General features: G+C 28.6%; 1 protein-coding gene across 3 annotated transcripts; it reads left to right on the top strand.

Annotated features, from left to right (window-relative positions):
- Positions 1–2,099: 2,099 nt before the first annotated feature.
- On the top strand, positions 2,100–12,431 carry LOC111688745 (polypeptide N-acetylgalactosaminyltransferase 1). Of its 3 annotated transcripts, none has more exons than XM_023451256.2 (6): positions 2,100–2,244; positions 2,468–3,758; positions 7,743–8,145; positions 8,209–8,330; positions 8,848–9,090; positions 11,231–12,431. In XM_023451256.2, exons 2-6 carry the CDS (start codon positions 3,049–3,051, stop codon positions 11,634–11,636), a joined length of 1,884 nt encoding a protein of 627 aa, XP_023307024.1. In that variant the 5' UTR covers positions 2,100–2,244; positions 2,468–3,048; the 3' UTR covers positions 11,637–12,431. The 3 variants fall into 3 exon arrangements, with proteins under 3 accessions (XP_023307024.1, XP_046810624.1, XP_046810625.1); XM_046954669.1 differs by having other exon boundaries at positions 2,119–2,254; XM_046954668.1 differs by having other exon boundaries at positions 2,116–3,758.
- Positions 12,432–12,898: the final 467 nt, after the last annotated feature.

The following is a 12,898-nucleotide window of genomic DNA, read 5'->3' on the forward strand; positions in this document are numbered from 1 at the left end:
TAAAAGCTTCATTTTTTTATTTTAATCCAGTTTTAAAAGTTTAACTAATGTTAATAACTCTCTTCTTTGTTATTTTAATCCAGTATTGTAATTTGAACAAAGATTTTGTAAAAAAAATAACAAATGGCCAAAACATTGTAATTATATAGGGGTTTATTTTGTAAATCCCTTCCCCTCACATCACTTCTTTTTTCATATAAATTGTTTTTGTATTTTCAAAAATTTGTATGAAAATATTTTTAACGCATGGTGAAGTGTTTTACAAATTAAGGGGGATAATGTCGCAATACTTCTCTAAACGTATAAAAACTGTTTTACCGACCTTAATAGCATTAAATTCGTGCTGCCAGACTTAGTGTAATGTTTGAAATTTCTAAAGGTTTTTAGTATGGGTCCAGCAAAAGGAAAGCTTGTAATTATGAATTTCAATTATACGACAGGTAAAATTTCTAGAGTCTAGAGTAAACAATGCCTGTATAAAAGTATATGGGGAATTTCGTGACAAGTGAACCAACCTCCAAGGTTAGTACTATGGGATAGTAGGACAGACACAAATTTTCCGTTCTATGGGTCATATATGTTTTTATTTAAATGAGTGTAATTTTTCACCTATCGGTCCTTGGAAAATTTTTTAAGGGCTTTATAGTTTTCATTAAGAGCTTTGTGGACACTTAATGCGATGCAAGAGCCATGTGTGAAAAAAATATTTTAACTCAAAAACTTTTTATATATATATGTATGTCCAACTGGCATCCCACTAATGAATCATAAAGCTCTTTAAGGCAATGGCTTTCCTTTGAGCAAAAAAAAAAATACAACAAAAACGTCCATTTTGAAAAAATGTTAAAAAATTAAGTGCCGAAAAAAATTTATTCTTGTGTTAAAAATATATATTTTTTGATAGATATCCCACTCGTATAACATTATGAGACTATAAAGCCCTTCAACGAAATTATATAAACTTACCAGCCAAGTGTAGAAAGGAATGTAAGAAAAAATAAACACACTGTTATTGTTGGTGTTTTGTCAAAACTTTAATGTTTTGTGAAAGATGCGTTTTGAATTCTTATTGAGTTTAAAATAATTCTTTCATAAGACATTTGTAGTTTTCCTAAAATATTGGGAAAGGTTTCCTGATGAGCTGGCTTAAGCAACCGGCGAAATGCGCATAGGAACTAGCTTCCCCACCATCAATACATTACATTGAATTTATTTAAAAATTGGGGTTGAAAGCACGATAAGAAACTTTTTAACTTATTTGAAAAAATAATAAAAATCCCAAAATCAATTTTTAAATTAAATTTGCAAGTGCCCGTGCATTTAAAACTGAATAGCCTATTCTCTTGTTAAAAAAAAAAAACAACAAAATAGAAGTTGTTTATTTTGTTTTTATTTTTTCCCTTACAACTGCATTTAGAGTTGGAAAACAACCAGCCAAGTGCAGAAAGGAATGTAAGAAAAAATAAACTCACTGTTATTGTTAGTGTTTTGTCAAAACTTTAATGTTTTGTGAAAGATGCGTTTTGAATTCTTATTGAGTTTGAAATAATTCTTTCATAAGACATTTCTAGTTTTCCTAAAATATTGGGAAAGGTTTCCTGATGAGCTGGCTTAAGCAACCGGCGAAATGCGCATAGGAACTAGCTTCCCCACCATCAATACATTACAGTGAATTTATTTAAAAATTGGGGTTGAAAGCACGATAAGAAACTTTTTAACTTATTTGGAAAAACTTATTTTAATCGAAGAAAATTTTAAGAATGAAGAAATAGCTATCTGAACTTCTTTGGACATATTTTTTAAGACCAATAAGTAAATGGTTACCCTTATATGAATAAAATCCTGTATGACCAAAATGTATGAAAATGTTAGTACGACATTTCTTGACGAAATCATATAAAATACATGATAATGTTATTCTACATTATTAGTTGATAGTTTAATTGTAACGGTATTATTATTTTGAAATAATCTACAATATAAAAAATCTTAGCGACTCTAATATTATTTTAGCGATTTTCTACTTAATTTGTCTGGTAACTACCCTTGAGTACATTTTTTCCAACTCTGACTACAAAATAGTAGTAAAAATTGCAGAAAGAATTTTTGTTGTGTGAATATTGTTGTTGTGTATATATTAAAATAAACAAAATGAAATAATAAATTTTAAATCGGCTTTAGTTAATTAATATTAGTTTATAGCAAACATATTCACAGATAATTTAATAATAAAACCAAACATTTGTAAATTTTTGTACTATCTGCTAGTTAATTAATTATTTTTTTATCTTAAGAAAACAGCAACAGCTGAAGCAACAGTTAAAGAAAAAGAATAAATAATATAATAACAAGTCAGTGAACGAGTCAAAAACTGGCTGGTCTTCGTTGCCGTTGCTGATTAGATTTTCTTCTTCGAGAGCAAGTTTGTGGCTTTTAATGTTGAGTTGTTGTTTTTGTTTATTTTTAGTGACGTTTTAATTTTTTCATTGATAATGAAGATGGCTAAAATGAAAAAGAAGTTTACAGAATCATAGCTCAGTTTAAGACGAGCTATTAAAACGCCAGAGAGTGTTAAAAAAGACACGCGGACGAAATACAAAACAAAAAAAAAAAGAAAAAATAAATTTTATTTAGAAATTAAAACTGGATTTTTTTATTTGTAATAAAATAAAAACACTTTTTTGGAGTGAGAAAGTGTGATTTGGGAGTGTGTGACTCCATTTCTCGAACTTTGAAAAATTGTGCCATTAATTATCGTTCATTAACAAACGACTTGTTAAGAAGTGGAAATTATAAAAGAAAATCGAAAGTGGTCTTTTTAACACTTTTTTTACAATCAAATAAGAAGGCAACAAATTTCAACTTCATCATTCATAACACTGCCAGAGGAGTAAAGTGTACATATAAATGACTAGTGATTACGGAATTCTTGTTTAAAATTTGCATGTATGAATGTTTCGTTGGCAAAGCTAATGATATTATTCAAACGAAAATATTATTAAATAACGAAGAAGTGAATGAAGATAAATACTTTTAAAACTTCCAAAAATGCTGCCTCGTTTTCGTTCCTTTTATGGTAAAATTATTACCTTTACACTGGTGGCCTTAGTATTCATTGTTTACATAAAAGTATTGCAAATTGATGAGGATTCCCCACTAACCTCTTCATTTGAGAAAGCCGCCTTAAAACAAAATCCTTTTAGTCATATCGATAATGAGCATGATGATAACGATAGCCACGAGAACGTTAATGAAAATGAAATACCACGACCAGTGGCTGCATTGCATAAACCACCAGCCATTGATTATGGTTCGCCCTACGAGTTGAGTATACAGCGCGATTTGGCCAAACAGGAACCCGGTTTGGGTGATATGGGAGATGCTGCTTATTTGGAGGGCTCTGCCAAAAAACGCGGTGAGGAAATCTACAAGAAAATTGCTCTCAATGAAGAGTTGAGTGAACATTTATCGTATAATCGTACTCTGGACGATTTTCGCCATCCTTTGTGTGCCAAACAACATTTTGATGTAGACACCCTGCCTACAACAAGTGTCATTATTATTTTCTTTAATGAACCCTATTCGGTGCTGTTGCGCACAGTTCATAGTACGTTGAATACATGTGTGGGTCGTTTGTTGAAGCAAATCATATTGGTAGATGATGGTAGCACCAACGAGGAGCTGGGAGAGAAATTAGACTATTATATACGTACTCGTATACCATCGGGCAAGGTGTCAGTTGTACGTTTAAAGAATCGGTAAGTGTAATTTAAAATCCATTCAAAATGTGTAAAAAATAAAGACCTTAGAGCGTTGATCTCATAACACTTTATGTACCTAATCATATCATTAAACTTTAATGGTCTGCAATGACCATTTTTGAGAGACTCTTTTATTTAAATAATTGACATCAGCCTAAATCAATAAATTGTTTAAAAGTTATTCGGTAAATGGTAAATAACATAAAACATTAAATTTTTATTTGAATTTATATTTTTTGACTTAAGTCAGTCTTCAAGTAAATGAGTTAAATGTACAATAGCGTCTTACTTTAGTTCCTGCAACTGTACATATTTTATTTATATTTTTAATCAAAAACACATTTATATTTTTAAAAAATAAACAATAATAAAATATTTTTAACTGCCACTAATAATTATAACATTTACCTTGCATTTGCCAACACAATAATAAATTTTCTAGACCCGTTAGATTTTTAAGTAGCTTTTAAAAGATTTACATGTTTATAATGACCAAAAATAAACCTTTATTATTTACACCTCAAATTTGTGGTTTTTTAAAGTGCTACTTTTATAACAACGAAAAAAAAACTTGAAATATGTTTGTGACCTTGTTTCTTACGATTTGCATAAATAGAAGAATTGTAGCAGCCTAAACACTTTGAAATTTTTATATAGATATTAATTTGAAAATTATTTTTAACGAATTGGTGTGCGTTTTTTATGTTTTTGGTTATTTAACTGTCAAGTAGACAAGACTTGTTTTAGTTATACACGTTTTCAAAGTTTTATTTAAAGATGCTTTTGTTTTTTTTTTTGTTTAATGTCTAAATATCAAAGTTAATTCAAAAGATATTTGATTTAAAAATTGTTAATACAATTGTCGATTGTTTAACAATATATGATTAAAAGTAGAAAGTAAAAGATTTTTTAATTGTTAAGTATTTTGGAAAATCTAAGATCTAAGTTTAACATTCGATAAATGTTAATATACTTTTTGATTTTACTTATATATTGGTAAATACACATTCTTTAAATAAGTTTTTTTTCTAAATATTGTAATTTATGCAACCTACTTTTAATTAACCAATGTTAAATACATATGTTGTAAAACATGTTTAGTTTAAAAACCTTCATAGTTTTAGAACTATTCTATTTTTGTTTGAATTAATTATTTTATTTTTTTCCTTAATTCTGCTCTCTTCAAGAAATGAGACTAGCTCTGCAAAACAAATTTACATACGTTATAAGTTGTTTCTTAATTTGTTCTCTATGCCATTTTAAGATTATTTTAGAAAAGCTTAACCATAAAGAAATCTAATTTTCCATTTGATAACGAAGTTCAAATAAAAAAAATCACAATTATAGAGAAGCTCTTTTCGAACTTTAAATAACAAATTTTTAAATTTTTCAAGTATACTCATCTAAATTTAAAATAAAAAAATCAATTTTAATTGAGTTTATCTTAGTAGCAAGATCTCAACAAAAACGAATTAAAAATAAAGAAAAGTTTTCATTTCCAATTAAAAATTACCTGAAACATTTTCAACAAAATAAATATCATTATCTCGTACTGGAAATTGTTACCCAGCAAAAAAAGTGTGGAAAAAAATGAAGTATTTTCATCACAACTACCCAACAAGAACTAGTAACTCGAAGTACTTCAAAATCGGGTGAAAAACCTATGTCATTGGAGGGATGTTGTTCATTTTTTTTGGCAATTTTTAACTACATCTAATCTTAGTTTAAGAAGCAGTTAAAATCCGATATTGGAATGTCAAAAATAAAACACATTTTCTTAATAACATTCCTATGAAAATTTCACTGGTTTTTCACCAAAACTTAATGTGCTTTAAATGTGTTATTTGTAATGACTTTTCTACACCTCTTTTCTTATTATACCCTTCACCTTCGTTAGAAGGGTATATATAAGTTTGTCATTCCGTTTGTAATTTCTAAAATATAATTTTCCGACCCTATAAAGTATATATATTCTGGATCCTTATAGATAGCGGAGTCGATTTAGCCATGTCCGTCTGTCTGTTGAAAACAGTTTTTAGAGGACCAAAGATATCGGTGAGATCCGCATCTTCAATAATTCTGTTAGACATGCTTTCGAGAAGATCGCTATTAAAAATCAGCAAAATCGGTCGGTAAATAACGGAGATATGAGCAAAAATCCGAGACAACCTATGAAAATTTCATCAAAAAAATGTCATATTTTGTTAAGTAAGACATCAATTATTTTTCTGGAAAAAACTATAAATTTTTCTTTAACTTGTCATTGCAGAGACGTTGTCCATTTTTTAGTTTTAGAAGCAGTAAAAATCCGATATTTGGATGTCAAAAATAAAACACATTTTCTAAATGACACGCTTATGTAAATTTCACTGTTGTTTACCAAACATTGATGTACTTCAAATATGTATGTTATTTATAATGACATTTCTCACTTTTAACTGGGTTTTCATTTGTAAGGAAATATTTGGTTTCTAAAAGTGAATAATATTTATGTAATCACATTTTTAGATGCGATTAAGATGTAGTTTCTAAAGTATGACCTTAATTATTTTTGCTAGGTATATAATCGTCACTCGTGCTGATGTTTGTAACGCAAAATAATACTGGCCATACAGACAGTTTATACCAATCGGCTTAGAATAATTTTTTGAGCCGATTTAGTTTTGAGCGTCCTTCTGTCATTGTAAAAAAACAACAGGTTGTAATTTTGAAGATAACTCAATTATATTTTATTGTCCCGAGGAAGTACCCTACTACAAATTGTTAAGATCGATCAATTGTTTTACATAGCCCCAATACAACTAAAGCTATAATTATGTTTAATTTACTTGTATTTAGACAAAAAGCGGTTTTGTACTTGCGTTGATGACTCTGCCGTATGCATTTTATAATGATCAGGCCTCACTTAATCCTAGTTTTCATACAATAATTAAATAAATATAAATCGGTATTTTTAACTGATTTCGGTACTACAATACGTTGTATTGAACTATTGTAATACCGATGTATAACAAGTGAGCAGTTCCACAAAGAGTCAATGCATCAGAAAATAATGGTAACGACAGTCGCTACTTTATGTAGCTTTTTGTAAGCGAGAGCGTATCCCCAGAGTAGGTAAGGGTTCATTTTCCTTTTTTCCCTCCTGTGTGTCTCATTTGTAAACGAAAGCGTAATTAGAGATACGATTGAATTCCTCCTCGATAAGCTGGTGCTTACTCCGAACAGTTCTTCTAAACTGCTGGGAAAGAAATGGTTTTTTTTTTGATAATTTCAATAGTTTTATGATTAAAAAAATATAACAAATTATATTACAACATAAAACAAATTTCGGCTCTGAACAAAGTGAACAATTTGCTTTGTTACAATGATTGACTTTTGTAATATTAAAAGTAAATGTACATACAAACATCCATACATACATATGTATGTACATATAATATTATGTATTTGAAAATCAATAGTACCTATTACAAAACAAATATCAATTTCAAATTAATTATGTACATTGTATGTGTTTAAGTGCATGTGTTGTTAATTTAAGTTGCTTATAGGTATTGGCCTTTTTTGTTTCACAATTTCCAATTAGCCAAGAAATCTAACAAGTTTTAAACATTGATGAACAAACAAACATATAAATTGTATATTTTTATTAAATTCGTAATATTGTGATCAGTTTAAGAACTATGATGCGTGGTTAAAAGTATGCACAGCTGAAAAAAAATAACAAAATACTACGTCTACACATGTAGGTAAATAAAACCCAAACACAAGTCAAATACTACCACTGTTCCGTTCACTACAAATGCTCTTATATCCGTGTCTATATAGATTTTTATGAGTTTTTCAACCTTTTGATTTATAAAGTTTTCGATTTGTTTTTCTTTTGTATTTTTTTTGCTTTTTCATTTTGTATCTCTTTTATTGTTTACTTTTGTGTGTCTGTTTTTTATTAATAAATATTTAATTTTTGTATGTTTTCAGGTTGGGCTTGATACGAGCTCGTTTAGCAGGTGCACGTGTAGCTACCGGTGACGTCTTAATATTTTTAGATGCTCATTGTGAGGCAAACATTGGCTGGTGTGAACCACTGCTGCAGCGCATTAAGGAATCTCGTACTAGTGTTTTAGTTCCCATTATTGATGTAATTGATGCTCAGGACTTTAAATACAATACAAATGGCTATAAATCATTTCAAGTGGGTGGTTTTCAATGGTCTGGTCACTTTGATTGGATCACTGTCTCGAATCGTGAACGTAAAAGGCAACAACGTGAATGTAAAGAGAATGATTTAGATGTTTGTCCCACCTACAGTCCGACCATGGCTGGTGGTCTCTTTGCCATAGATCGTAGTTATTTCTGGGAAATCGGTAGTTATGATGAACAGGTGTGTGATTATTTACTTTTATTAAGTGAAATCAAAACAATTAATAATTTATTTTAATTTCAGATGGATGGCTGGGGTGGTGAAAATTTAGAAATGTCCTTTAGAATTTGGCAATGTGGTGGTACCATTGAAACTATACCCTGTTCTAGAGTTGGTCATATATTCAGAGATTTCCATCCTTATAAGTAAGTTAAAGACGGCACTGTTTTGTCGATACAACTAAATGTTTAGAATAAAAAAAAAATTAGGTTGTATTCATATAAATTTATCTTTTAATGAATAGATAGAAATATTTTTAAAACAAATTCAGTATTAATTTTAAACGCTATCTATTTAATTTAGTAGTGATAACAAAAGATATACTTTCATTTCATATATTTTTATTACCTTATTGAATTATAATGAAATTTATGATTTTTTACAGTTTTATTAGAAAACATTTGTTTTAAATAATGAATTTTATTTAGTGTCTGCGTATGTATTAATAATGTTATCTTGTATATAAACCTATTTTCGATAAAATTGTAATTCGGAGGCTATAACTAATACTTTCTAAATGATCAACAAATCAATCAAAATTGCAAAACTATTTTAAAATGTTTTCTTTATAGAATTAGGTTATAATGTTCATAGAACTCCATTATTGTTTAATAATTTATTTATTAATAATGTTGTTTATTTTATTAATTGTTTTTTTTACAGGTTCCCTAACAATCGTGATACACATGGCATTAACACTGCTCGCATGGCTTTAGTTTGGATGGATGATTATATAAATATATTCTTTTTGAATCGTCCCGATTTAAAATTCCATCCTGATATTGGCGATGTTACCCACCGTGTCATGTTACGCAAGAAACTGCGCTGTAAAAGTTTTGATTGGTATTTGGAAAATGTCTATCCGGAAAAATTTGTACCCACCAAAGATGTTAAAGCTTATGGAAAGTAAGTAAAAATTAAACAAAAATTGTTTATAATTAGGGAAAACATTAGGGAGACAGCGAAAAAATTTAAGTTTTTCAAGAAGAAGGGTTATGTTCATGATTTCTTTAGTAGGTATTCTTGTTAATTTGTTTGAAATACATGTCAAAGTTCTTATAAATTTGTCATAAGTGAAGTCATGAAAAATTGCATACAATTCACTTATTTAAAATTCTGTTATAGGAATTGTAATATTCACTATAATTTGGTATTCGCTTAGGATTCAAAAGAAACATAAATTTTAAAAATATCATTAATTTTATTACATTTTTGTATTGCTTGCATATCATATTTAAATTTATTATTTAACATATTTAACTTTTAACAATATCACACTAAAAACAATTATTTAAATGCTAAAAATTAATTCATAATACTTTCAATATTGCATTTTAAAATAAGTGTAGTGCACCAATGAAAATTTGCATAAGAATTATCGAATATTTTAACAATATCGCACTAAAAACAATTATCTTAATACTTTCAATAATGCATTTTAAAATAAATGAAAATTTGCATGAGAATCATGGAATGTTCATTGGTTAGAAGTACCCATTTTAATGACGTGCTATTATTCCAAATGCGAACTCATGCTCGAAAATGAAACGTTAATGTTAAAATCAGCTTGTTTCCCCTAAATATGAACCAGTTCATTTTAAGTTGAACCCATGCATTTACTACTTTTTTACAGAACGTTACAGAACGTGTCAAATGTTTTGTTCTAAACAAAAAAATTATTATGTAATTTTAGGTGAAGAAGGGTTATGCACTAAGAACTTTCATATGAGATATGTTGAAAAAAGAAAGGACACATTCCGATAGCAGCGAAAATATGATAGGAAATGAGAATTGTCACTATTGTCACTAATCGAAAACCGACTATTTCTTCTGATAAAATCTAATAAATTGCAAAAATTTTCAGCAAATAACTTTCTATCCATTTTAGCCTTAGACCTAGATCATGTTGAACTAATTGTTCGCATATCTATATGACACTATTCCACTTACCTTAAGAAGCCTAAAAGAACAATGTCCCATTAAAATTGCTATCGTGAATCCTTGTTTGTTGCTTTTGCATCAAATCTTGATATTGTCAAGAACTGAAGTCAATATCACTATTACAATGAGAAATGCGTGGTCTGTGCATTTTATTTAGTTCAAAGCTAGTCTAGTTCGTTCTCTACCACATTGCCCTGTATATCGTAGCTAACTCAGCATTATTGTAGAGTCTCATAATAACACTTTAATCGTTTTATACACTCTTAATTAATCGTTAAATACACTCCTCGAAAAGTCAATTACTCACTGTTGGAAAGTGTATCATAAGTTTAATCACTTAGTTTAAAGTTTTAATGGTTAGGTTAAGAAGGGTTATACACCATTAAAACGGTGCATATCCACTCGGAGACCTGCATTATAATTTGCTTCAAGGCATGAGGATTCAAAACCAGAAAAACAAAGTAAAAACACACTACAAGTAAAAAACAGAGAAGAAGGTAAAAAGGATAGATATTATTAATAAGTCGTATCCCAAAGAATAAGGAGATAAGAGTGACAGAGAAAAATCTTTGTCCACCTATAAAGCCCAGTCGAACAAGTGACTACTACCCTTGACCCGCAATACCTCAATTTCGTCGTTGAACCTATTTCCCAGCCTAGACTCTGTATCCTAATAAACTTTCTCCTTATCCTCGCATACTAGGACTGGTTTATGATGTCACGGTGGGTGGCTTTACTATCCTTTATCTATCATTTATATCAAGGCTCGAACCTAATCTAGCTAGTTCGTCCGCAACCTCTTATTTTTATGATAAATCTCAAAAGGAAAGTTAACCTGATTAAGTATTTGGTACAACATTTTTGTGTGATTGTCTCGTAAAGCTTTGACTAACGAAGACTTTTAGATTTTTGACAGGATTTCAGCGGACACGATCGCTACATTATAAGTAAACCTTACAAGCGATTTTTTTTTGAACGCTGAGAAATTCATTAAATCAGTCTGTTTCCAGTACTAAACATATTGGATCAACAGTAATTTCAGTCCATAGCTAGATCATCTGTGACAAATTCCTTAAATTATTCTATATTTTTTCTCTCATTTCAGAGTACGTTCGCTTAATTCCAATTTATGTCTGGACGATTTACAACAGAACAACGAGAAACCTTATAATTTGGGCGTTTATTCGTGCAGTAAAGAAATTGCCAAAACACAATTCTTCTCCTTTACCAACAACAACGTACTACGCAACGAATTAAGCTGTGCCAATGTACAGCACAGCGATTCACCGCCATATCTAATTGTAATGACGACTTGTTTTGAAAATGATGATCTAAATGAAAAATGGCAATACTCGAATAATCGCTTAAGACATTTAAATACAGGCATGTGTCTCGATCATCGGGGATTACATCAAGGTGATTATGTACAAGTTGCTATCTGTGATCCTTATAGTAAAACGCAAAGTTGGATAATTGATCATCGTGATGAGAATATATTGCCGCAATTATAAAACTGATTTTATTCTGCAGGAACAAAAGAACTTTTGTCAATTCTTTGATAACGAAACAAATCTAAAGTATTGTATATAATGAAATATTTTTTATCCTTAGCTTACATTATTCCTACCCCCGTATTGTTGGTATAAGAAGGAAATTTGTTTTAGTCATTATTATACGTATAAAAATGTAATTTTTAATTAATTAATTTTACAACATCACTAAGCTAATTATTACCGTATCAAACTGAAAACATATTAAATACTTAATTACTCCTTCCAAGAGAGTATAGACAAATTATTTGAACTGAACGTTTTTATTTTTCTTCTCTTAAACAAACTATAAATACAATTTTGAGATTATTCATATTTTGTAACTATTTATACTATCAACTTGATGAAAATATGTAGATTGGCTTTTAATGCAAAATCTCTACTATTATAAAACAAACAATTTTGTAAAAGAAAGGACTCAAAAAAAAGTTTAAACTTAAAAATAAAATTCATTTACACTAAAACGGTTGATATTATATTTTATCTAACATTTTTACTCGAATATATCAAAAGAATTCCTACTTTACAAAACAAATAAAATATTTTGTAAATATAAAAAAACAACTAATGCAATATTAAATTCTTGATATCAAAAACGCTTTAAAAGCATTCCATAAACTCACTACTAAAATTGATAAGTAAACAAAATTGAAACAATATCAAAAATTATATAAAACTGAAAAAATGCAAAAGATAAAAAAGCTTCCTATAGTTAATATACACTTACATATAGTTATAAACAATTTACATTGCAAAATACAAGGTCATATTAATTACAAAAAAAAAAAAAAATAAAATAAAATAAAAAACTATAAATATAAAAATATTTTTTATATTCTTGGTTGTACAAACACAAAATTTATATAATAAATAAATTATTTAAATAATAAAAATAAATATATTTTAATAATATGCTTTAAAATGTATACAAAGTATATATAAAAAAACATTGCACCAATATTTAATAAAAAAAAACAATTAATACTTACATATGTATGTGTAAAAAAGCAAAATCTCACACACATATTCAAATGTTAACAGCGTGCCATGAAAATTAATGTTTTAAGATTTGTGAAATTTAATTTAAAATTAAAGTCTTAAAACCAGTATGTAGGGGTGAATCCAACTTTATGACTTCTTCGATAAAAGTTGTTGTACATATTGCACTTCTAATACCTTTAGGTTTATACCGCTTTAAAGCCAGATCCAACCGCGAGTAGAGG

This window comes from Lucilia cuprina, chromosome 6, assembly GCF_022045245.1.
Source record: "Lucilia cuprina isolate Lc7/37 chromosome 6, ASM2204524v1, whole genome shotgun sequence".
NCBI lineage: Eukaryota > Metazoa > Arthropoda > Insecta > Diptera > Calliphoridae > Lucilia > Lucilia cuprina.